We start from the raw sequence: 26485 nt of genomic DNA, 5'->3' as shown, positions 1-26485 counted from the left end.
TTGAAGGAAATGTTCACAGATATTATAAAAGCAGGCAACAGATAAGAATATTTTAAAATCATGAATCATGGAAAAATCTCAAAAATCAATTGGATGATTTTTGAACTTTTAGTTTCTCTGTGTGGGTTCTTTCTCTGACAATCCAGATTGTACATTCTGATCCCCATTTTACTTGACTTTCTTTGTGTTTTCCCATTAATCCTTGACTGAGGAGCTAATGTGTTAGAAGACTATTATCCTATTTATATCTCCAGAGTTAATGTAGATTATTAAAAATATAGGGAATAAAGTCATTTCCACAGAAGACAAATCTATATGAAATGGAGTTGAATTAAAAAATATATGCTAGGCATAACTTGTCATTTTTAAATTTTGGAAGGTTTACCAATAGAAAGAAATAGAATTTTACTGTACTCTTTAAAGTTGGAGGAGAAACTGTGATTAAGCTTAAATTTGATTGTATAGCTAAGCACTTAGTAATTGCTAGTAATGAGGCAGTGAACAAGGGACTAGAATATCAGAATGAAGAAACTGAAAACAATTTCAATCATATGCAAACTTGTTGAGCTTTACTTAAAGTAAATTAGATTATGAAAGCTACTTGACAATATCTGAGCACAAATCCAAAAAAAGGGAAAAAAGCATAGATAAATTTCTTAACAATGCAAAAACTTACATCTCTCTATTAAATACATAAACAGCACTCATTAATGCAATACATACTTTGTACTGACCTCTGCAGTCATTTTTTAAATCAAAAGGCTGCACAAATATTTTAATGTGAGTGATTTCAATGGTTTATATTAAACTCAGTTTTGATGTGAAACAAGTATATAAACTGACAGCTAAAGCACACATACACAATGACTCCCAATGTACCTTTAGAAAAGTTTTTTAAACACACAACACAACTGAATCTCTTGTAATGTCAGATATAAAATGATGAACGAGGTAAAATTCCCATTTCCCATTTCTTCTTCCCCCTTTTTCTTGCTCTCCAATTTTAGTCTCATTGTGATCCTGTGGGGACTCAAATCTTCTCACTATGGGCCCTTGAGTCTTTGGAAATTTTTAAAAAAATAATTAAGCTTCATCATTTGGAAGAAACTGACACTCAATTTATACAGAATAACCTCCTATCTTCATGGATTTATTCCATTCTAACTCTTATATCCAATTCTTTGTTCTTACTAGTTTTACACTTGTCTCATTTACCTTAAAAGATGGTTAAGAAAATGCAATAATATTCATGTAGAGCTCCACAACAATATATTTACCAGGCGTGAGCTTGTTATTTATTTCTTTGTACAATGATCATTTCCTGAAGTCATCCTATGACTTTATAGGATGTGCAGGTAGTGACATCTGTACGCCACTGAAGCACCAACACTGTTTTTAGTAACAAACTCATAACCCATTTGCCTGACTTTTACATGAACTTTTAGGTTGCTTAGAAATGTTTAGGCTCTAGGAATTGGCCCTTCTATAAAAATTTTCATTTTCTCTCCTCCAAGGCACCATTACCAGCCCCTAGGACTAAAATTAGGGAGCCTTTGTCTCTAAATTTTCCTAGGAAAAAAAATTCTATTTTCAAAACAATTTTCCATGGAGTGCAAGGGGTAAACAAGTGGATTTACTTTTAGCTGGTTTATTCTTTTGAGGAAAAAAAAAAGCCACTTGTTCATATAGGAGATCCTATTTCTAGTTTTCCTTGAAATACACATACTGCCAGTGGCTGAGGTCAAGCCTCATTTTAGCAAAGTGCACGTTTACCTCCATCACCTAAGCTAAAACCAGGTAAAATATTAAAACAAACTCGACTCTACCTAGTGTTGAAAGCATTTTAGAAAAATGCATATATGTAGTCTTTTGTAGAGCCTGGTTGATTGTAAATGAGGCAGAAAAATTATAAAAAGAAAAATTATTATTGAAGTTACTATAGTTCTCCCAGAGCCACTGGGACTTAAAAGAGAGGTTTATTTATTTGTTTTTTTAAACTGATCCAGAAGTTCTTCCTTTGGTGTAGTTCTTAGAGAAAGAATATAGCAGCAGAACAAGCCTAATCTTACCTGATCTTCCCTAAGAGAAGAAAAGTGAACCTCTGAAAAATAAGGTCATATTATTCCCTCTTTATTCTTTTCTTCTTCAAGATCAAATGATTAACTTAATTTTTATGCTCTTCCTACTTTATGAAGTAATATTGCAACCATAAAATGAACATCTCATATTTTGGATGCTTCTAAATAACTTTAAAACCTTTATTTTGTTGCAAGAAATAGGGAACAAGGAATGACCATATTTTTAAAGAAATATTTTCTCCAGATTTGCTATACATCCTGTTTCTTAAGTGGTTAGAGCATCTGATCTGTCACGTGATATCTTTGATGCTTCAAATTACAGAAATAGAGATTCAGAATAACCACACACAGAAAAATCTTGTTAATACATTTACAAGAAGCATGCCTTTAACAGGGAGGATCTAGGGCTAAATCCTTCTAATGTGAGAGCTGCATGTGTGTATTTGTGTAAAAGAGGGCAATGGTGAAACAATCACTGATTTCTGAAGGTAGCCATTATCTTCAATTTTTATACTAATTGAAAGTGCATTGCAGGTATTACCATACCTATGAGTCTCTATGTTTTTTAAAGCCATGATTACACTCCTCAAGAAAGGTGTACTACAGACAGACACACAGACATACACACATACAGACACATATACACATGCTAGCCTTTGAAACCATTTCTTCTGATTTATAGACATTTATAGTCCTGTTACAAGCTGCATCCCACTCCAAGCTCAGAGACCAGCTCACCCCTAGATGAAGATAGCTAGCTCTAATTCCATGGCTAGTTATAATCTTAATCAATAAAGTTTAACCTAAGTATTGGCTTAAACTTCATTAAAATGGAAAGTTTTTTTTTAATATAAGACAAATATTTCTAAAATGAATATCTTTAATTACAATTATATAAATATAGTTTGCCCTTTTGTTTTTTTAAATATATTCTCATCCTACTACTTTAGTTTAATAAGAAGAAAAAAAACTGATTCAAAGAGTTATTTAAATTTTTTTAAATCAACATATTTCCAGACAATCAATTGACATGCAAATTCCACTTTCCCCTCAAAAGAAAAACTAACTAAATTAGAAATTGAGAGGAATCTTCAGTTCAAAAAAAAGAAGAAATAAAAAGCAAAAAAGTTTGGAAAAGTATTCATAACAAGCGATTTCCTTCCCCAGTATTTTAGGAATTTATTAATGTCAGTCCTTCTGTACATAAATGTGAATTTATATTACCTCTCTGCTGTTTATAGGCAAACTACTGAGGAAGCCAGAGTGGGAGTCAGAGGGCAAAGGCAAGGCCACACAGCTCCCATTTTAAATGCAGAGGAGTCTACAGCCAAAACCCCAATGGGGCTCAGCGATTGAGTGAAAAGAACACTGATTTATCAGGTCTAGATCCTATCTTCACTTCTAACTTACTGTATAAGTTATAAGACCGGACAAACCAGTTACCTCTGCCAAAACTCAGCTTCCTCATCAAATGAAGATAAATGCCTAAGTTAGCACTTTACAAATCTCTTTTGAAGATCTGGTATGATAACATAAACAAACAATATACTTTCTATACAAATGAGAATTTAAAAAAAATTTTTGGTCCAGACCTGTGACTTCATCCATCTAGGGAACTCCTAGTGTGGAAATTCTCCCCTAATGCAGGATCAGCAGCTTATTTGTAACTTTGTCTTTGACTTGTGTGTGGGCTCTGTTAAGTAACCTGTCCATGGACACAGAGCCAACATATATGAGACAGGTTTTCTGGACTTCTAGCCCTGGAAAACTACTAATCTATAACATTTCAATGCATAGCATAATAGTAAGGTGTTGGATTAAGTTGAAAAAAAAATGAATGAATTTATTCCATTTTATTATGTCTGTACATTCTATTATCTTAGATTCAAGCCCAGAAAACAAAGAGGAGAGCTGGGTGAATGACCCATAGCAAAGCAAAACAGTTACTTTGCATCCCCAAGTTTATAAAATGATAAGAAGTCATGGGTTTCCTGCTAATAAATTTCTCAACAGTCCCTGAGATATTTGGCTGGCATATCCATATCTTATTAGAGGTCCATTTCCTTTCTATAGCAAGATTTGTGTGCCAGGAGACACAAGGTCCTCCTTTAAGCAGGATTATTTCCTTGTATCAGCTTAATTTTAAAAAAAAATATTGAAGACAACTAAATAAAAAATAACTTCCTCCTCCACTAGCCAGAAAAAAAAAAAAAAAAAAAAAAAGTGAAACAGGAAGATTCTCTAGCTCAGGATAATTATCTGCCAGAGATGTTAATGTTTAAATTTTCAAATGAAAATATTCTTCAGGCTTTTTTTTTTTTTTTTTTTTTTTTTTTTTAAACGTTGAAAAGAGCCGGCAATAAATAGGGAGAGAGAGCCAATCCTATCATCTCCATAGCTCTTGCTCTTATTTCACTAGGGAGATAATCTATTTAATCACTCAGTCATTTGACTTTCCCATTAAGTATACTTAGTGACAATATTCCCAAGGACTGGCATCAACTATCAACAATTTGGGAGGAAAATGTACAAACATGTTGTACCTAGAAATGAGACAAAACATTGGTGCCCTAAATAAGAATTGAAAAATTACACAGGCTACTTCTCCAACAGAGGCTTAAGTACATTTTTTAATGAGGGAGGGGATATGTGGCTTAATTTATACCAAGATAAATACCTGTATTTTATAGAGATTAAGATTTTCTGACATAAAATGGACATTTTTATAAAAGATTAAACAGTGTGCCCACTTGTTGTCTACTTTGCCTATTCCTAGTCCTACCAGATCCCCATTCCTCACTTTTCATATTCTTTTTTCTTTCTGTGAAGCCTTTGTTCACAATAGAAGACGACATCTGTCATAGACTTTCCACTTTGAACTGAAGTCTGTGTTAAATCCATTCCTTTGAAGGTAGTACAGGAAGTCTTCTTCAAGATGCATCCCCCTGGAAAAGGTATGTAGCATTCCAAGAAAGCACTGGAATCATTTCTCCCACTCTGGATTTAACAAGAATGGTTAAGTTTGAAAGGGGCTTGCTGAAGTTCAGTTTTAACAACACAACAATTCTGCATAACTCAAAATAAAGAAACTTTAATCACCTGATTTTTAGGGATTAATTTACTTTTTTAATTTAAAAAAGATCTAGCTTCAGTTCCACAAGCACCAAACACTCACAAATAAAATATATTGCTACTTAAACTTCTAGCCATGTACCTAAAACAAAAATATAAGATCTCTGTTCCCATTCGCTTTCCTCTCCCATCCTCCAGTCCTGAATTTTATTCCTGCTGTTGTCATAAAGCTGTACATCTTAATTCTCACTATGTGGGGTAAGAAAAAAATGACAAGTCAGGTCTCTAGGAAGTACATAGGCCTCTATACAATGTAGACATGCCCAAGGGATATTGTGTATCCAGAGTTAAATGTATTCCTATACAAGGTTGACTTTATTCATCTTAGTTAATTTATTATAAGGAATAATCTAAGTACAACATTGAAAACAAAATTAAAAACTCCAGCCAGAGGGCTTTGTATTCCTTGCCCATCTAATATTGTTACCATTTTGTTCCCAATGTTTTTCTGTTTAGGCTGACCAATTAGACCCCATTCACTCACACTGAAAAATATCCCTCCTGAAATTTACTCAATCTTAATGCATTTGTACAAGTAATGAACCAAGTACAACTACTGCAACTAAGACACAATGCTCACTGATACAATATGTTTTAACTAATCATATTTGCACACAGGCAACCAACATATTGTATTAAAGACATCTCGTTGAAAATGCAAAAATAGGAAATGTATTGTAGCTTAAAATAAATTACATAACCTATACAGTATATATATATTTAAAATAATATTTTATTTAGGTTTTGTCAGTTTTCAAGTGTTTTGACTAAGCCAAGAATTTAGTAAACTAAATACGTCCAAAATTCAAAAAGAAAAAAAATATTTGAAACTTAGAAAAATATACTTTACTAAATTGATTCCAAATGCCTAATTTCAGGGAAGATCACATAGTGATTTTTAGTAATTTTATAAAGTGTCTTCTTTTTATTGTATGGCATGAAAGGGCTATATCCTAGTGCATTCCATGAGTTATAGGTACCACAAAGTTATAAGAATGGCAGAATGATACAATAAACTATACCTAAAATGTTATTAATACCCCAATCCAGCACAAGATCGCTAGATTATGACTTAGATAAAGCTTTCAGTTGTCTTGAAGAAAAAAAAAAAAAAAAAAAAAGTTAGAATGCTCCATTCGGCTACCTGTAGTGCCACCTTCAGGATAGGAGAATGAAAAGCAGGTAACGGCATGCAAAAAACTTGAAATTTGGTGCTATGAGATGACTAAAAAAACACTGATGTATATACCAGAATATTAAAGAGACAAAACAAAACTGGAATCCTCCTATGTAAAATGAAATACAGTTTTGCTACCCCGATGATGTCTCAGACCAGGGAAAAAAAACTTTCCATATTTCAATGACGTCCATTCACAATCTTTTCCTTTGAATAGGCTTTGACTCTTCCTGAATTTAGCCTCTTGACCCTCTGAATTTTAATAGTAGGCAGTTTTTAACTCCATGGGCAAGAGGAATATATTAGGCCACAAGGGTTATATCTGTTTGTACAGCCAAGTTATTGTCAAGCAAGTAAAAGAAAACTCAACTTTTAGATACTGTTTTCAACCTTGTGATCCTAAAAAGGAAGAAAGGAAAAAAAACAAAAAAACAAAACTGAGTTGAGTTTGTGGCCGGAGGGCACGGGTGGCCTTGTAGCCAATGGCACAGAGACACAGCAGTCCTTTGGTAGACAAATGCAGATTGTCCAATGGAAGTGAAGGCTTCAACAATGGAGACAACTTGTACCATGATGCAGCCGTGTCTTTTAGTTTTTAATGGTGCAGAAAAATGAATTCCATTTAAAAAAAGAGAGAAAAAGAAAAGACCTCTCTTTAGGTCCCACATCAACGTGAGCATACCCAGTATGCTAGAGAATTTATCTGAAACCTTTTAAATCAAGGCCTCTTTCATTAAAAAAAAAAATAATAACACACAAACAAACACAAGCAAAAAAAAAAAAAAAAAACAGGATGAAAGAAGAAAAGATGCTGAAGTATTATTCCAACGGTCTCTGCAGCGTGGGGGTCAGTCATGTAGTCTCGTGTCTTTATTCATTCTCTTCTCTCATTTCTACAATGTCTGTAATTTCTTCTGTCGGAGGCATGTCAGTCATGGCGGAGTCTTCACCTTCGGTGGCGGACTCATTTTCAGTCTTCTTTTTCTAGGTCAAAGAAGAATTCATAAATACAAGGCAGAATCAAGAGGCCAATGCAAGTTAACCATGGAACAACGACAGTTCATAAGACAGAATGTTAACTACTTGTCTCTCTATACTGAAGGTATAAATATCAATTTGGCCAAAAATTAAGTTCAATACATAAAATATTTATTAAATACTGTATACTCTACACTGTGCTAGGTGGAATGAGAGCTATAAAGTAGACATGGGCTCCTCTTAAGAATATTACAATTTTGTTAGATTAAATATATAACCATCAAGTGATTAGAGGACAATCTGTGACGGGGCATTTTTAAGTGACAAAATCGATGTAAAGATAAGTGGTACAGGAAGTTCAGGAAGCAGGCAGCTGTTGGAAAGAATTCAGAAAGTGGTCATTGTGCTTCACTTTAGAAGATGGCAAATGGTTTATAAACCACATAAACACACACACCTTTTATGGTGACATTCTCTAAAGACAAAGTTCTCTAGGTCAAGATGAAAAGAAGAATCTCAAAAGAATTATTTCTTCAGGGTTTCCTCAACCTAATCCAATAAGTATTTATAAAAACATATTGAGGATGAAGCATTATTAAATGTGCTAGAGTTACAAAGACAAAATTAATTGCCATTTAGGGGAGGGGGTGGGGAGAAGGGGGCAGAAACTGGAACACAAGGTTTTGCAAGGGTCAATGGTGAATCTTTGCATATGTTTTGAAAATAAGCTTTAATAAAAAATAACAAAAATGTGTAAAGAAAAAAACACAAAATGAAAACTTAAGAGAATTTATATTCTGTGATTTCAATCTGTTGTGGCAAGAGCAGCAAGATTGTAGAAATCTGTTTAAAATGTCCCCTCTACAGAAAACAAGTAAACAGTTATAATGCATTATGTACACATTTCTGGTCCTGTTTATTTTGTTTTGGGCAGAGAATCATTTTTCTGTTATTAAGACCTAAGCATCAAATGATGTTATGACTTTAGAAATTATTTTCAAATATGGCTAAGTGGATTTGCTTTTGTGGTAAGAAAGTCAAATAGAGAGAGAGTTAGGTGGGGAATCAAGCAATCAATCAATAAGCATTTATTAAGCACACACTTTGTTTCGGAAATCGTGCTTGGCAACTTGAAGATGTAAATGCAAGCTCTCAAAGAGTTTGTATTTAACTTGTGGGATGCATGTTCATGGATATGTAAATACAAGGCTAACAAAAAAAAAATTGGGGGTAGGTGATATTAGGTAGTTAGGCAGCACACTGGAGTGAGCCCAGAGGCAGGAAGACCTAAGTTCAAATTTGTCCTTAGACACTTATTAGCTATCTCCCAGGAATGGTCTAAGGATCAAAGATCAAGTAAAGCACTTAGCATAGTATATGGTACTTAATAAAGGCCCATGTGCCTATCTACTAACAATAGTAGAATGGGTAAATGAAAACATTGTTCAGAGGCCATGAAGGCAGTTGTGCAGTGCTCAGAGCCTGGTCAATAATTGGAAACACCATTCATCCTGGCATCCCGGACCACGACCAACAGTCTTGACTTTTGTTCTACTACTGGACTTTGAAGACTCAGGAAGAGAAAGTGAGATTGATGACTTTGTACAATTCTACATCACTTAAGTCCAATTCAGAGACACTTCAAGACATCACCTGTGATATCACCAGCAACAACTAGGGGAATAGGAATAATAAAGTGCTCTCTAGAAAGAGTAAGTACTTGAGCTGAGCCTGGAAATTATTTGGGGGTTCCAAGACACAGAAGAGAGGAAGAAAATTCCAGGTATGAGGGAGGCAGAAATATGAAAGGACATTTCATGTAAGCCAATTTAGCTTGAAGATAGAGGGTGTGAGAAGGAGGATTTTTAAACAGCAATTAGTAATTTTCCCAAGGATTTTCTAGTGATACTGATTTCCTAAGGGTAATTGCAAAGTGGGCTTGAAAAGTCCCTCAGAACATAGTCTTAATTTAGCATGAGCTATGGTGTGTACCTGGTTCTCTTATTGCCTTTGTATTCTTAGCACCTATTTTAATAAATATTTGTTGGTTGATTGATTATCCATGGAGCAGCTCTCTGCTGAGATTAATCAACATCTTACCTGTTTTCTATAGACATAGCAAGCTGCTATTGCAACCATGGTAGATTCTCCCACGAAACCAGCTAGGAGTGACCCTACTCCTAGAGTAGCTCCATGAACCCTGAGAATAAGAGAAAAATGCATCGTTAAAAATATAACCCCAAAACATGATGCAAATAAAAGGTATAGTCAGCAGAAAATAAATGTTGTAACAAATATTTTAAATCATCTAAGGTTAAAAGTTGAGAATGTTAAAAGAGTCCTGATATTTAATGACAGAGTTCACATTCTAAACTCCCTTGTGATAGGATTTTCCATTTCCTACCCATGGGGTTTCTCACTACTTGGGAACAGAACTGTGCAGATTTTGTCACTTGGTAATTAGTGATTGTTATCCTCATTGATCAGAAATGACTATAAACCTCCTTTGATCAGTTTTGCTGGCTCAAAGGTAGAGTTCTAAATCCAGGTACACTGGAAACTTATACATGAAAATGCAGAGCTTAAGTCTGGATGTTACACTTATGAAGGAAATGAGGATGATGGCCCTGATGCATTCAGAACAGAAGTTGGAAAAGCTACTTACCCCATATAAGGCAGGACAACAAGACTAGTGATAAGGACAATGATCCGAAGCACGGAGCTGGGGGCCAATACGAATGTCTTCTTCAGGGTCATTAGCCAACCCGTCAAGTGTGCTCTCACTGTGACTGTTTGGAGACAGTGGGGGGTGACATCAGCAATTGCCTTCTGAGAACTCCTTTGCCCCCACTTCTGCTAAGAGTCCTCCACTTACAGACAAGTCCAGATTATAAAATATTTGGAGGACATTTTCTTTCCTAATGGATTATTTATGAAGGCTTTTAAGCTGAGAGAAAGGGGTAGTCAAGTCTTAAGGTCCACCCCATATTCTTTGCTTGATTTCCTGGCCTACTGCAGCTTAATTTCCTTTTTTAGGTTCACTGAAAGGATTAATAGGGACCTAAGTTCCTTGCAATAAAATAGTAATAATAAAATCTTAACAAAATACTTTGTTTAGTACTACCTTGTCCTTTTCATTGCATATCCTACTGATCCAGTCTTATGTTCCATTTGAATTCTTCTTACTGTCCTATAAAACCATCAGACTTGATTTCCTCAAATCAAAATCCATCTCATCTCATCTCCATTCTGTTCCAGTGCTCCTCTTCTTCCTTCCTATCAGCCTAGCAAGTCTTCCCTCCCTCCCCATGATCCATAAGGTCATGTTCTTCTTCTGCCCAAAGCTCCTTTGACCCATTTCCTTCCTTGTCAGTATTCTTTCCTCTGAAGATCTATAACATATTGTCTGCAGAGCTTTTTTTGGTCCTAAATAACATGCTTCTTTGTAGGGTATATTTCCTGTGTGCTGATCTTATCACCCTAATTAGACCCTAAGCTCCAGGTAGGGCCAGGGATCATGTGTTAAGCTTCTTTAGGATCTCTCACAGACTGTCTAAGTATGAATTAGGTACTCAAAAAATACATGCTGAGTGTTGCACAAGGAACTCTTGCTAACATGCTTCTTTGTACAGTGTATTTCCTGTGTGCTGATCTTATCACCCTAATTAGATCCTAAGCTCCAGGTAGAGGCAAGGGTCATGCATTATGCTTTTTTTAGATCTCTTATAGACTGTGGGTATGAGTTAGGTACTCAAAAAATATACAGAGTGTTGCATAAGGGACTCTAGCTTGTGAAAGACAGAGTTGATTTTTCTTAGAAAAGCTCAGAAAGTTTATTCTGCGTGGAACCTGCCTTACATTTTTTAATTTTGGGAGCTTAAAGGACACAGTATATTCATATCTTTTCAAAAGTAGCAGCTAGCTATGGTTAAACAATTGACAATAGGCCTGAGTCTCTGCTGAGTCAGCATCAAGCAAATACACACTGGAGAAAAAGTGCTCACTACTGGGCTGTATGAATCTGCATGCAATAACTTCACACTGGACAAACCAGTTTTAAAGCTCATTTTACTTTTTCCAGTACTGGAAAATTATTTCGTCTGGTTAATGTGACAAGTGTGATATGATATGACAAACCACATGTTCGCTTGATTTACCACAACATAAGGAAGGAAACAGAATTTTACAGCTACAAGGGACCTTAAAAATCACCTAGTTCAATTCCCTTCATTTTAGGGAAGAGAAAACCAAAGCCCAGAAAGATACAATTCCTGTTTTTAGACAAGAAATATGCTTTGAAATTGCAGACATACACATGCCTCATTACAGTTGAGATTAGTGACTACAATATTCTTAGTCTGAACACTGGGCCTTTTTTACAAATCTATTTGAGCAAACAAGGTCAAGACAAGTCTTATTTTCTGACAATACAGCTAGTCCTCACTTCTGGGTACTAAACAACAATATTCTGTTCTGTTCAATCACTGTCCAGTGAACTACAATCCATAAGGGTTTGGTTCTTCTATTAAGTTGTATTTAGCTTTTCATTTGAGTTTCAACTGATGTCCAAAAAAATGAAAGCAACAGCATGTGTAGAAGCTTATAGCTAAGTTCTAAAATGTCACTGAATCTAAAAGTGACCACAACTTGAGATTCTTTCTTAACACCTTTACTCTGAGCTTATATACTAAAGACAAGTAATGACTAAATGCATGCTGTATTTTTCCAATCACTCTTGAATATTTTTTCAATCCATAGCTTCTTTGCTGTCTTCTGGGGTCATCTCATTAGCAATGATTTGCTAATTGTTTTAAACTATCATTATTTTCCTTTCTAGTATTCCATGTCACAACCTCAAATTTCTTCCCTAGACTTGCTGTTTGATTTCCATTTTATTGCCTGTTTTCTCTTAAACTGCCACCTGTGTTTATCTCAAATGAGTACTCAAATGAATGCATGCAAAGCATCTCAAATGAATACATGCAAAGTACTTATTATTATTATTAGTAGTAGTTTTTTGCTATTTTACTTTTTTATTTTTTTTCTTTCCTCTATCAAATCTCCTAAATGTAATATTGATAAACTATTTACTCCCAAAGTAAGAAAGATAAAAGGAAAGGGAATCAGGAAGCTTTACCTGGAACTGGGAAGAAGGAAAAAATGCGCAAAGGAATAACACAGAGTTCTGCAAAGGCAAAGTCCACTCCAATGATGTCAATTAAAATCTTCTCTGAAACATTGGGAGTCCAAAACATCACAAAACAGAGCTATAAAGAAATGAAAGCTATTAAAAATCTTATTAAAGCAGGTTCCAAATCATTAATGAGAGATATAAATTAAAATAAATGAGATTATATTTCACAATCATATTAGCAGAAATGACAACAATGAAAATGGTAAACGTCAGAGGAAGCTGTAAGAAAAAAGACACTAATGCACTGTTGACAGAGCTCTGAATTGATCCAATTTTTCTGGGAAACAATTTGAAATCACACTAAAAAAATTCCCACTAAATTGCATATATTCTTTGACACAACATTTCAAGAGAAGGAATATATCACAAGGAGGTCATACACAGAAGGTAAAAATCCCATATAAGTATAACTGCATTGTTTTTTCCGTTTTGGTAGTAGCAAAAAAATTGAAAAAAGGGAAGTCAGCAAAGTGAATATATACTTATTAATGTGTTTAAAAATTTACAAATATTACTGGAATTGTTCCTCACAAGAACCTTGAAAAGTAGTTATCCAGAGAAATTTGAAAAGGCTTGTATGAATTAAAATTGAACAAAGGAAGAAGACTCAGAACAATGTATAAGATGATCTCAAAAATGTAAAGGAAAATACATTGATTGATAGATTCCAGAACATTAAACCTTTGCTTTACAAATGAGGAAAACAAGCATTAAGTGTCAGATGTGAAATCTGGGCCCAGCTTTCTGATGTCAAGTCGATTGCTCATTCCACTGTACCACCGTGCCTATCTGAAACAAAATGATTCTATTTGACATAGGTAACCTCTGAGGTCCCTTTCAGTTTGTTACAAACAGAATATAATGAAAGCTTCTTTTAGGGAAGGAATGTTCTGTTTGTCACTGTATCACCAGCATGCACAAGAACACCTAATGAATGATTGAATGAATCAATGAATAGCGGTGAACCTGGCAAAATGTGCAAATAAAATACTATCCATATAGCTGCCATCATCATTCTACTTTCCCATAATGAGCTGCAGGAGAGGACCAATTAAGTCTTCTAGAATTTATGAATCACTTAGAGTTCTTTATTAAAGCAAGTGCAGAACTTCTCATTGATTTGTATCCCTTTGGTGGTACCTCAGCCTGCAAGGAACTTGGAGAGCACAACAGACCGGGGAAAAACTTGATAGATGTGGTCAGTAAGGAGGCAGCAGGATCAACTGGAGAAAGTGCTGGTCACTTATTAGGAGGGTAATCCTGGCCAAGTAACTTAACACTTGTGAGTCTAAACTAGACACTCAGAAGATGGGGTTAATAATACTTGTGCCTTATACTGTAGGTGGTTATTCTACAAATTATAGATTGTAGTTCAAATCAAAGGTACTATTAATAAAACATAGGAGGATGGGAAGGACAACATGCTCTTGTTGAAAACCTCACTGTATTTTAAAAGGATTTCCCAGATCAACATTAAAATGCTTGTTAATAGAATGAATGAGGAAAGTTTGGAGTTTTTACTACCTTTTTATGTATTACTTTTTTCTTTATAGTTATACTAAATTGACATAAATTTAAAAATCATACTTTCATCCTAAAGCCTTTAAGGAAGCAAAAAAAAAGTTCTACATTTAAAGATATTCAATGGATGTCATAATAATATTTATGCCTGTATTACATTTTATACTTCTCAATTTATTTTATCTCTCTCTCACTGAAATCATGAAACCAAGTAGAAAAGCACAAAGTTAAGCATGTGATTAGTGAAATAGTTCTGGTGCATCAACAATGATTGCTTCTGTGGACTTCCAGAGGCTGGTTATAAAAGGCAGAGAAAACAAGGCAATTTGTTAGGGGTTAGGATAATTCTCTGTTTATTAATCTGGAAGCCAGGAGATATATAGTCTACTCCTAGATTAACCTGCAGATGGTCAGACTTTTCCAGATCATGATTTCTTCAGACTTCAAGCTTCTTACTGGGGAAATATGGTTATTAACATTAGCTGCCTCCAGGACTTAGCATAGTGCCTGACACATAAATGTTTGTTGATTGATTGTTGACTGATAGATTACATAGGGATGTTGTGGTATTTCATTAAAAAAAAAAAAAAAACCCTATGAAAACAAATATCTTTAAAGGAAATCTATATTTATGATATCTGATACTGCAAACTAGATATATCCTGTGTGCAAAATAGTATTGTAGAAAAATGCTTGTTTATACACATTAATAGTATAGTTATAAGTATAAAGCAAAATAAAATAAAGAGATTTCCCTCTCCCCAGTTTATCCAAACACTGTACTGATCTGGCCCTTGGGCAGTACTCACATCACTGCTAGTGTAAATCCTTGGCCTAATATGCTTTTCCTTCTTATTAACTATCCTGAGACAAAAGGGCCTAGTTCATTGTTACTCCACCCACTCCTATTCTAAAAATTTCTGGTTCCTCAATATCAGGGGACCTTCCTCTTTAACCACATTATACTAAAGGGGACCTTCTGGGGACCGCCCAACAGTGGTGGAAGAAATGAAACTATGGCTCCTGGTTAATTTGCATCTTCTCTCCTGACTTCCCTCTTGGCAATATGTCTACCTAACTTCCAGTGAAAAGGAAGACCACACAAGAACTTTTCCACTAACAATAAGGCAAAGTTAACTAAGAAAGTAGCTTACCACTTTTTCTTTTGACTTACTTTGGGATCTTGGGTAAATGATTCCTTTGCCTAATACTTTAAGTTTCCCATTTTTATTACAAAGTTTGCTGGTTCCTGCATGAACTTTTTTGTCTTTTCCCTGTATGCTACTTGTGTGCTTCTGAAGTATTCTGGCAATTAAAAAAAATGAACAAAATAGAAAATCCAAGCACTTTCAACTAGTTTGGAGAGGAAAAAAAAGGAAAAAGAGGAAAAATAAGGGAGCATAAACAAATATTGTTAAATAAGTGCAAATATTTTTTTCTGGTTATTTTGTCTTACCCAGACACCAGCAAAATATCAGATACTTAAAAAATTTAATCTTATTTGAAAGGATTTAGATGTGTTAAAAAGAATCACATCACTGAACTTGTTAAAAAACAAAACAAAACAAAACAAAAAACCTACTGTTTCATCTAAATTACACCCAAAATGGGTGACAGTTTTCTGTCTTTTTTTTTTTTTTTTTTTTTTAAGTACCTGGGAAAGTTGTCACATTGATATTCAAAAGTGACAAATGAGAGTAATTTAACACTCAGGCTGGATGTAAGTACTCAAACCACATCTTTGACATGAAAGGAAAAGCACTTCTACAACTCTAGCAAATTAGCACAAGGACTTTATCATCTGTATGTGTGTGACTGTGTCGCTGGTCATACCCTATGGTTAATGATGCTGTCTCCCAATGCTGAGGCAATTACAGCAGAGCATTTGTGCAGCCAGATTCCATTCTGGCAAGGACTAAGACCTCTCCAACACTGCTTTAGGTTAATCCAAAATATTTTTCATAGATTGATGATTCTTTAAAGTATTCCAGACAGGTGAGAATTGTCCCAGAGACTGGATTCATTAGACACTCAAATTCTATGGATTATAGGATTTGGAGAATCTTGACCTTAATTATCACGACACAGTGATACTACTACTAACAACATGGAACTAAAAATAATTTTTAGAAATTAAAAAGCAAAAAAAAAAAAAAAAAAAAGGCTTTATTTAACTTGACAAGGCTTTAGAAAAGGAATCTTAAAAATAACTACCAGTGAGATCTTGATTGTAACATGTTAGACGTGCCGCTCTAGACAGACAGTTGGAGAATATCAATGACAACTTCAGCACCTGGCTCAGGGAAACATGGTGTGATTCACGGTCAGGGTTATGGGGCAACTCAGTGTTCCATTCACACAAACCCATGCCTTTGTCCCATAGTAAGCACTAACACCCAGGCCATTACTAGCCAAGTTCTCAGAATGTAACCCGATTGGCCCAATCATGGATTTGTGCTCCAGAGATATGTACTCTTGAGTCCTCATCAACACAATTCCAAAGTACAGATAGAGTTGTTACAATTTTATTGTTAAAGAACCTGAAAAAAAGGATCTGCTTTAGGAAAGCCCTCGCAGGGAAAAAAACAAAACAAAACAATTTCATGTAAAAATACAAATCAAACTTAAAAAACAACAACAACAACAACAAAAAACCTCTAGCTCTTTAATTGGACTCCTGGATTTAGTGGTAATACACTGGCTTTTATCATTATAAGATTATAATTACAAATATCTTTTTTATGAATTTTGCAGTTACCAAAGAAACATAGTTCCCTATTTTTAAGAACTCCCAGAGAAGAACACATGGCTTTTTTTTTTTTTAAGTGAAAAATAAACTACTGAAGCCCATTTAAAACCATTACATCAAAAGGAGAGACTGTCAAGAGAGTCCTAATTTCCACGTGTTTAAATATATTCACAATTGGGACTAGGCATTGATTTCATTGATATAGGGAACTTCTAGGTGAGGAAATTGTCTCTGCCAAAAGAGATATGGTCCTTGACTATTCACTCACTGCCCCCTCATATTTAATCCAATTTTATCTTCCTAACCTCTCTCACATATGCCCCTTTTTCTCCTCCGACATCATCACTGGACCTGGTGTGGGATTTTTATCACCTCACACTTAAAATACTTCAATAGCCTGCTGGTTCATCTCCCTGTTTTAATGTCTCTCTATTCCTGTCCACCCTGTATTCAGCTATTAATAATGTCCATCCTCCATTTAATCAACTTCAGTGACTCCCTCTTACTTCCAGGATCACAGATAAAAAAACCTCTTTTTGGATTTTAAGGTCCTTCATAAACTGGCTCCTTCCTATTTTCCCCATTTTCTGACACTTAACTCACACTAACGTGCTCTAAAAACTAGCAATATGAGCCAATAGTACATCTCTTAACCAGATATTATCAGTGATTATCCCCCAAACTTGGAATTCTCTTTCTCCTTTCTGCCTTTTAGTTTCCCTGGCTTCCTGCTAAAGTTCTACCTTCTTCAAGAAGTATTCCCCATTCTAATTAAGCTCAATGCTTTGTTTCTGAGACAATGTCCAATTTATCTTTTTATATATCTTGGATGTATCTTGTTTGCCTGTTGTTTTCCTCATCAGATTGTGAGTTTCTTGAAAAGACTATTTCTTTGCCTTGCTTTGTATCTTTAGGACTTTACACAGTACTTGGAACATAGTAGGTGTTTAATAAACACCTGTTGATTTCCTTTGCAATTTATAGTATTACAGCAGGGATTCCTTTGGAAGACTGATGAAGCCCGTGGATCCCAGCTCAGAATATTGTTTTTAAATAACTGAAGCAAATAATAAATTTCACAAAGACTAATAAGAATTTTTTCCCATTGAAATTCATACAACTCCTGAAATCTGTCTATGGTTTTTTTTTTTGTTTTTTTTTTTGAGGTTTGTGGATCCCAGGGAAACAACGTTTGCCTTAGAAAAATTAAATAACTTTGCAAGGCCCACACATGTAGAATATGTCTTGAATCAAAGTTTTTGTGGCTTTGAGTTAAGCTAATACTACTTCATTTTAAAACATAACATCCAAGGAAACTGGGGTCTTTAGAAAGTCATTCTCATTAAACAGTGATCAGACAACCACTAGTTTCCCCAGCAAAAGGTCAGTTTTCATCTAAGCACAATGCCTGGTACATACTAGGTACTTAGTAAATAGTGGTTGATTGTATGATTAAACCCTATGAGAAATGCCACAGAAATTTCATTAGAATGACTCTGCAGTCTTCAAATGCTGCTAGGATTCAATGACATTAACATTTTCCTGCCTAAAATACAAATCTAATCAACCAACAACAAATATATTTAATTCCACAGGGGTGTGGCAATATTCAGTTTTCTGGAGCCCAAGTACTAAGGTTGCTGTTGTATTATCCATCAAAAGAGGGCATAAATGTAATCTTGTTCTCTTTTATTTAATAAGTTTTGATTTTTTTTTGTTAAAGGTTTTTAATTTTCAAAAAATATGCATGAATAATTTTTTAACATTAACCCTTGCAAAACCCCATGTTCCAATTTTTCCTTCCCTTCCCCCACCTCTCCCCTAGATAGCAAGTAATCCAATATATATTAAAGGTAAAAATATGTTAAATCCAACATATGCATACATATTTATACAATTATCCTGTTGCACTAGAAAAATCAAATCAAAAAGGAAAAAAATGAGAAAGAAAATCAAATGCAAGCAAACAACAACAAAAAGAGGGAAAATTCTATGTTGCAACCCACATTCAGTTGCCACAGTCCCTACTCTAGGTGTAGATGGCTTTTATCACCACAAGATCATTGGAACTGGCCTGAATCATCTCTGATGCTTTTTCTGAGGCACACCTATGTACTAACTTTAAAATGCATTTAATAAGAATTTGTAATTCTGAATTTATCTGTCTTCAGAAGATTGTTTAAAAAAAAAAAGAACAATGAGCAAACAAGCTTATTACTTTTATTATCCTCAACTGAGGATTGCTCTTCTTTCATATAGAAACTCTAAGATACTATATAAATCATGTCAAATTAATTATGAAACTGTAGTCTATATCCTATTTATTAATACTCATAAGATAATGAAAGAAACATTTTAAGCAATGTAAATGTAGTAAATTCCATGTATAACCTCAGCTGGACATATGTATACACAGAATTTTCACCTATTACAGGATATATATATGTATATATAGGATATGTATGTGTATCTATAAATATATGTGCATATCCCAGGGAAATAATCTTTTCCTTAGAAAAGTTAAATAACTTTGCAAGGCATGTGAACATCTAGAATATGTCAGAATTATGTCTTGAATCAAGGTTTTTGTGGCTTTGAGTTAAACATACATATTCATACACAAATACATAAGTTTTTTTTTGTAATTGTGGAACATGTGATAGTGCAGACTTGTTAAAATTTTGACACTGACACTTAACTAGGTAGATGACAATCGGCAAAAACCTTCACTTTACCTTAAAAAGCCTCAGTTTCTCCATGTATAAATGATGATAATAGTATGCACACTACCTACTTCAGAATTATTAAATAAGAACACAATCTGGAAATGTTCAATTAAAGGGGTTGTAGCAGCTATGATTTCTTTGATGAAATAAAATCCCAGGTAAGAAGACTGCCTCTATTAATGCAGGTCAGCTCCCTCTCTGTAACTTTAGGTCTTAGCTCTCCAGGGAACAGGGAGATTAAATCCCACTGTTTTGGAAAAAAATCATGCTGTTTCTTTGTAAACCTTAAAAGCCCTCTCTAAGTGTGAGTAGCTTGGCACAGTGAAGAGAGAGTTAGCCTAAGTCTGGATTCAATCCCCCCTCTGACACACACTGGCTCGCTGTGTGATCCTGGGCCCATCACTATGCCTCTCAAGGACCCACTTAATTTCCTAAAACAAGGTTTCAATTTCCTAAGATTAGGATGCAGTTTTGCTGTATCTGCAGGGGTGGGATGGGGAGTATATGGAGTTCTGAAACTTGACACTATAGAATCACAGGTCTAGATTCTTCTTCCACTTCCCTCTAGTTGCAGATTGGTTATGTTAAGGCATAAGATTTGACCCCTTATGACTAAATCTGTGCAGATAATGAATAATGTAACAACAAAATTTTATAGAACATTAAAGCAAAAAGGGATGTCAAATTCATGTTGCTGGTAAGCCACTAAAATATACTCCACCACATCCTGGAAGACCAAATATACCTTCATGCATATTTTAGAAAAGTTAAAAACCAAAAATATATAGATGAATAGAAAGAATTACAAATAAGAAGTAGGATTTGCCCACCTAACAATTCTCTGACATCCCTGGGTTCTCAGGGGAGTTACACTTTCAGTTTGGTAGTACCCAGCCTCCTGTGAGGCATCTTGCCAAAGTGTTACTGATTGGGCAACATCAGAGGATGCAGTTTTACCAGGAGAGCCAGATGTTTCAGCAGCCTAAAGTGAGTTATATCTTGAATTTTATGGCCCAACTGCTGCCAGACAGCTTACAAAATATGTGTCTTTAGCTAGACAGGGTGGGAACATGTAGAATGAGTTTGTTCTGGTCAAACCACAGCTGGGAAAATAATTCAAATGTATGTTTAGCTGTATTTTAAAAAGGAATTTTTAACACATTGTATATATACCTTTGACAACTTCATCATGGTTTTTTCAATGTGAATAATCAAGACTAGTAAAAGACTAGTGTTTGGGTAGAAATATATACTGTTAATCAGTCAATAAATATTAAGCACTTAGTAGGTGAGAAAGTCCTTACAATTAAGAAGCTTCTATTATAATGGAAGAGACAAAATGCAGTATTCTCTCTAAATACATACATACATACATACATACATACATACATACATACATACATACACACACACACACACACACACACACACACACACACACACGGAAGGAAATCCAAGGGAGTAAGACAGTAGCACTAGGATGACACAAGGTGGCAGACTTAGAGATAGGCAAATGATTTATGAATAAACAAGAGATAGACAGCAAAGTTAGGTGTAAAATGGATAATTTTGATTACATTAAATTAAAAGGGGGGCAGCTAGGTGGCGCAGTGGATAGAGCACCAGCCTTGAATTCAGGAGGATCAGAGTTCAAATCTGATCTCAGACACTTAACACTTCTTAGCTGTGTGATCCTGGGCAAGTCACTTAACCCCAGCCTCAGAGGGGAAAAAAAAAAAATTAAAAGGTTTGGTATAAACAAAATCAATGGAGCCAAGATCACAAGAAAAGCAGACTAGTCAAAAATTTTTATAGACTCAGATTAAGTTTTCATATCTCAAATATATAAAGAACTTTGTCAAATCAATAGAACTATGAGTCATTTCCTAATTAATAAATGATCAAAGAATATGAAGTTTTCCAATGAAGAAATAAAACAATTTGTAGTAATTTTTAAAAATGCTCTGAATCATTATTGATTAGAGAAATGCAAATTAAAACAACCTTGTGAGATATCATTTTGTACCTATCAGATTGGCTGAAATGATTGAAAGGAAAAGTGACAAATGTTGAAGTGGATGTGGAAAAACTGGGACACTAATTCATTGTTGATGGAATTATGAACAGAGAGCAATTTGGAATTAAGCCCAAAGAATTACTAAAGTGCCTATACCCTTTGATTCAGAAATCTTTCTACTAGATTTCTTTCCAAAGATGATTGGGGGAAAAGGAAAAGAATACATACACACACACACACACACACATATATATATGTGTGTGTGTGTGTGTGTGTGTGTGTGTGTATATATATATATATATATATATATATATATATATATATATATATATATATATATATATATATATACATATATATTTATTTATATATTTAATATAAATATAAAATACTTATATCAACTCTCTTTGTGATGGCAAAGAACTGGAGATTTGAGTTGAATCTTGAAGAAAGCCAAAAGGTGGAGATAAGGAGGGAAAACACCATAGGGAGCTAGCTGGCTCAGTGCTATACTTAATTCAAATCCTGCCTCAGATACATGCTGCTTTGTCTCTCAGTTTCTGCCTCTCTAAAATGAAGATTATAACAACATCTATTTCTCTGGGTCTCTGTGAAGATAAAATGAGATAAGATAAAACACTTTGCAAATCTTAAAGGTCTGTATAACTGCTAGGTTTTCCAGCCATGGGGGAGCATCCTTGTGAGGGACAGCAAGAAAATGTGTATTGCTTGATAATAAAGTATATGGAGGGTAGGAGAGTTAAATGTAGGAATGGAACAGCTTGTGAAGAGCTTTAAAGACCAAATAGAATTTTATTTTTGATCCTAGAGACAGTGGGGAGCCACAAAAATTTATTGAGCGGGGGGGGTGGGGTGTGATATGATCAGATCAATGCTTTACTAAGATCAATTGGGCAACTGAGTGGAGGATGGATTGGGGGGGGGGGAGCAGAAAAACTTAGTCTGGGTAGAACAATTAGTTTTGTATTAGGTTTGTATTACAATTGTGGCTATTTGAATGGAGGGCATGAAATAATAGGAGAGAGACTGTGGACCGGCATGGCAAGCCTGACAATTGGACTTGTGGGGTAAGTATGAGTGTACAAGGATGCCCCTAAGGTTGTGAGTCTGGGTAAGTGGGAGGATGTCACTATCCCCAGCAGTAACAGAGCAGCCTGGAAAGGAGGAAGGTTTGGGGAAAGAGAGTGAGTTGTTTTGGCCATGTCTACAGGAATTCAATTTGAGATGTTCTAAAAGCACGTGGTGATGTGAGATAGTAGCTCAGGACAAAGGTTAGGGCTGAACAAATACAGCTTAGAATCATCTAGATATAAAACCCGTGGGAGCTGATAAGATATATGATACACACATGTATGTACATATATATGTATACACATACACACATATCTATACACACACACAAACACACACAGACATATAAATAGAATAGTGCATGGTGAGAAGAGAAAAAAAGACGGCTCAAGGGAGAATGAACTGAATAAAGACCTAGGAAAGGAGATGACAAAAACACTTGTCAGATAAGTAGGAGGTCCGAGTGTCATGAGAGCCTGGGGTAGAGGCTGTACTGGTCTTGTGAAGCAATCCTACAAGATGGTCCTAAGTTAGGTTTTTATTTGGCACTTTTATTTGGATAGGTGTAACGTGCTGTTGTCTCCAGAAGCTGCCGATCGCTCTCTGGGAGGAGATCAACAGCCCGTTACAGATAGGAAAGGCATAAAATATGTATAATGGCAGAGAAATCCATCCTGCATATTCAGGAGAGTTAATGTTCACCCAATAGGTAAATTAAGGAAGTTCCCTGAGTATCTTGTCATAGCTAAGAATAGCGATAATATAGGTTCATGACAATAACTCGAGAGCTGTCTTCAATGAAATCAGTACAGATAAATGAATCTGGGTAAACTGCACATTTCTATGAAGCTTTATAAAAAGTAACACTAAGGTAAAAAAAAAAAAAAGAAAATGTTTCTAACAACAGGGGGAACCCTATACTTGGGCTGCAATCATGATTGGATAGAGCTGATATTTCTACATTTTGAGGCCAGTTAATTCTATAGTTTGAAAAAATAGTTTTGTTCAAGAAATGACAAGTATTTCTAGTGGATTAACTCAATACACTTAACCAGACTCCTATGTTACCAAGGTAAAAACCACAAAATTTGCTTTATTTGAGGGTTAAGGGTAGAATGTCAGTAAAAAAGAAGATACTTTTAGGCTGCTTAAATCCTATTGCCCTTTGCTTTGCAGGGAGGTGTCCAATTGACCTAAAGAATATAATATTCCTTTTGTATTTTTAGTATCACATTACTTTGGCTATTTGGAAAGGTCATACTGAATTTCTATGCATTCCTACTTATATGTCTACCAAAGATATATATATGTATGTATATATATGTATATATATATGTGCATGTATATTCATAAAAGATATAGATATGTTTCATTCATTCATCAGGGCCAACCACTGATGCTTAGAAACTTGGTGAATGGACATAAATAGTATGCAATTCTGCTTTGATAAAAGTATAAGGAAAATAATAGTAATTAATATTTATTTAGCCCTTATTATGTGTTACATGTGTTAATATTATATAGTCCTTATTATGTGTTAGGCACTATACTAAGAATTTTACAACTACTTCATTTGATCCTTACAACTCTGGAAGGTATTGTTATCCCCATTTTACAGGTGAAGAAACTGAGGCTAAGTGATTTGCTCAGGGTCAAACAGCTAGTAAATATCTGAGGCCAGATTTGATTTCAGATCTTCCTAATGCCGAACCTAGCCAGTACACCGTGTGGAAAAATGATCGTGTGTAAATAAAGATAAATAACAGCCTATGGTTCCTGTCCTTCTAGTGCTATGAATAATAATAACTCATAATTTGGGTGAGAGCCAATGTATTTGGGATTGAGGGTAGATATGAAAATGAAGACAGCAATTAAAATATTCAGAGACAAGAATTACTATTTGGGGAGGGGCATTTGGAGGGTTGGGGACTTCCTGAAAGAAAATAGAATTAGTTTATCACAGTTGTTTTCCCTTCAAGAAGATGGATTTAAGGCAGCAAAAACCCATTAAGAGTCTCTGTCAGTAAGAGATTTAAGAACCCTCGATGATCCAGAGCTACTAAAGATCTGGTTGAAAGGGAACTTGGTCCCTTTAACCAGTGATTAAAGGGGCATAACATTTTTTTGAAGAATGTGCTTTGCAGAGTTAAGCTCAAGTATAAAACTGGGAGGCAAAATCTTGCCTATATTTCTTTCTTTCTTTTTTTGCTGAGGCAATTGGGGTAAAGTGGCTTGACCAGGGTCATACAGCTAGGAAAGGTTAAGTATCTGAGGTCACATTTGAACTCAGGTTCTCCTGACTTCAGGGTTGGTGCTCTATCCACTGCACCCCCTAGATGCACCCCTGTATTTCTTTAGAATCAAAGTTTGTTCAAATCCCTTTAATCCTCTAAGAAAAGATTCTTTGTAATCCTTATAAGTAATTTCTATTATTTAGCCTACTCTGCTCCCTCACCCAAAGTGCTTTCTTTGCTTGAATCATCTATTGGTAGAAGTGACATTTTACTTCTGGAGGATTATTATTTTGTAAACTCCTTTTAATTTGAGCTTCCCCAAATTCTGATAGTTTAACAATATAGGAAGTCTCCAACTTATGAGCAGGATATGCTCCAAGAAATCATTTAGAAGTAGCACGTTTGACACTGGAAACTGTTATTAATGGTTCTATTGTATTTAGATTGCCAAACCAACCCAAGAAGCCAATTTAGTCCATAATATAGCTAAAGTATAGTATGACCTAGACTGTAAGTTTCCATTGTTCCTGTGGGAAAAATAAATTTGGGAGTTCCAGGGAGAAAATCGAAAAACTGAAAATCCTAACCTTGACCTACTTTAATAGTGATAAGAGTAGAGGCTTCTGCTGAAGGGTCACAAGAGTCAGAAATGGGAAGTTTCTTCCTGAAGTTGCACTCATGGAAGTTTTCTCATCCACCATCCCATCGTAATCATTAGTGAATATTTCCACACCCCAACTCAAACTCCATGCTTACAATAGTCTGCTTCTTCACTTTGGCCCTGTCATTTTAAATTCCCTCTAAGATTCAGCTCAATTGCCACCTCCTACTTGAAGTCTATCCTGAGTTTCCTTAGGTATTATCATAGATTTGGAGCTAGAAGATCCCAACCCTCTTAACTTACAGCTTAGGAAACTGAAGCCCATGGATATTACCGGTATTTAGTACCTTGGCCAAGATCAGAGAGGCAATAATTAACAGATAGGGCATTGAAACTCAAATCCTCTGACTACTAAGCTGGTAATTTTGAATATTTTGTATTTATGTGTCTGTGTAACTCCCTGAGAGAGGCCAGAGATTTTTGTTTCCATCTTTGCGTACCCAATGCTTAGCATAAGACGAACCCTTAATAAATGCTTGAGGAATAAAGGAATCCGTGTAACCTGTGTACATGAAAGTGAAGAAGAGAACTTTGTGAACAGCAGGGGGAACCCTATGCTCAGGTTGCAGGCATCCTTGGCCTGAGCTGACATCTCCAATGGGAGGCTGGCCCATGCAAGGCCTGATTCACATGTATTCCTAGCAGGGCCCTCCAGAAGTGACCCTTACACAGTCAGAAGCATCTACAGAGGGTCGGAGGCTACAGCTGCTGTTTAGGTAGTTACTTTAGTTCCTGAATGCTAAATAAAGTCTAATTTCTACCTGGTTAGGGCTGCCAGTTCTGTTTTCAGATGGGCAAGTTTGAGGGCCTAGTGCATTTGCTAAGGAATCTGGGGGTTCCTATGGGACCATTTTCTCCTGGGATATCATAATAAAAGTTTAAACAAGCTATTTTATAGACTCCATTTCTATTTTTTTCCCCTTAAA

General features: G+C 35.2%; 1 protein-coding gene across 3 annotated transcripts in view; it reads right to left on the bottom strand.

The window, feature by feature from the left end:
• Positions 1-547: 547 nt before the first annotated feature.
• ANKH (ANKH inorganic pyrophosphate transport regulator) overlaps positions 548-26485 on the bottom strand; it is a 152345-nt gene continuing 126407 nt past the window's right edge. For all 3 annotated transcript variants that reach the window (XM_074279108.1, XM_074279109.1, XM_074279107.1), the window contains exons 10-13: positions 12503-12632; positions 10031-10154; positions 9466-9565; positions 548-7371 (exon numbers count right to left, since the gene is read on the bottom strand). In XM_074279108.1, the coding sequence (XP_074135209.1) occupies positions 7258-7371; positions 9466-9565; positions 10031-10154; positions 12503-12632 (468 nt within the window). In that variant the 3' untranslated portion in view covers positions 548-7257. The remainder of the gene's footprint in view (positions 7372-9465; positions 9566-10030; positions 10155-12502; positions 12633-26485) is intronic.

This window comes from Sminthopsis crassicaudata, chromosome 1 (genome assembly GCF_048593235.1).
Source record: "Sminthopsis crassicaudata isolate SCR6 chromosome 1, ASM4859323v1, whole genome shotgun sequence".
Taxonomy (NCBI): domain Eukaryota; kingdom Metazoa; phylum Chordata; class Mammalia; order Dasyuromorphia; family Dasyuridae; genus Sminthopsis; species Sminthopsis crassicaudata.
This window is presented reverse-complemented; position numbering and strand designations above follow the sequence as displayed.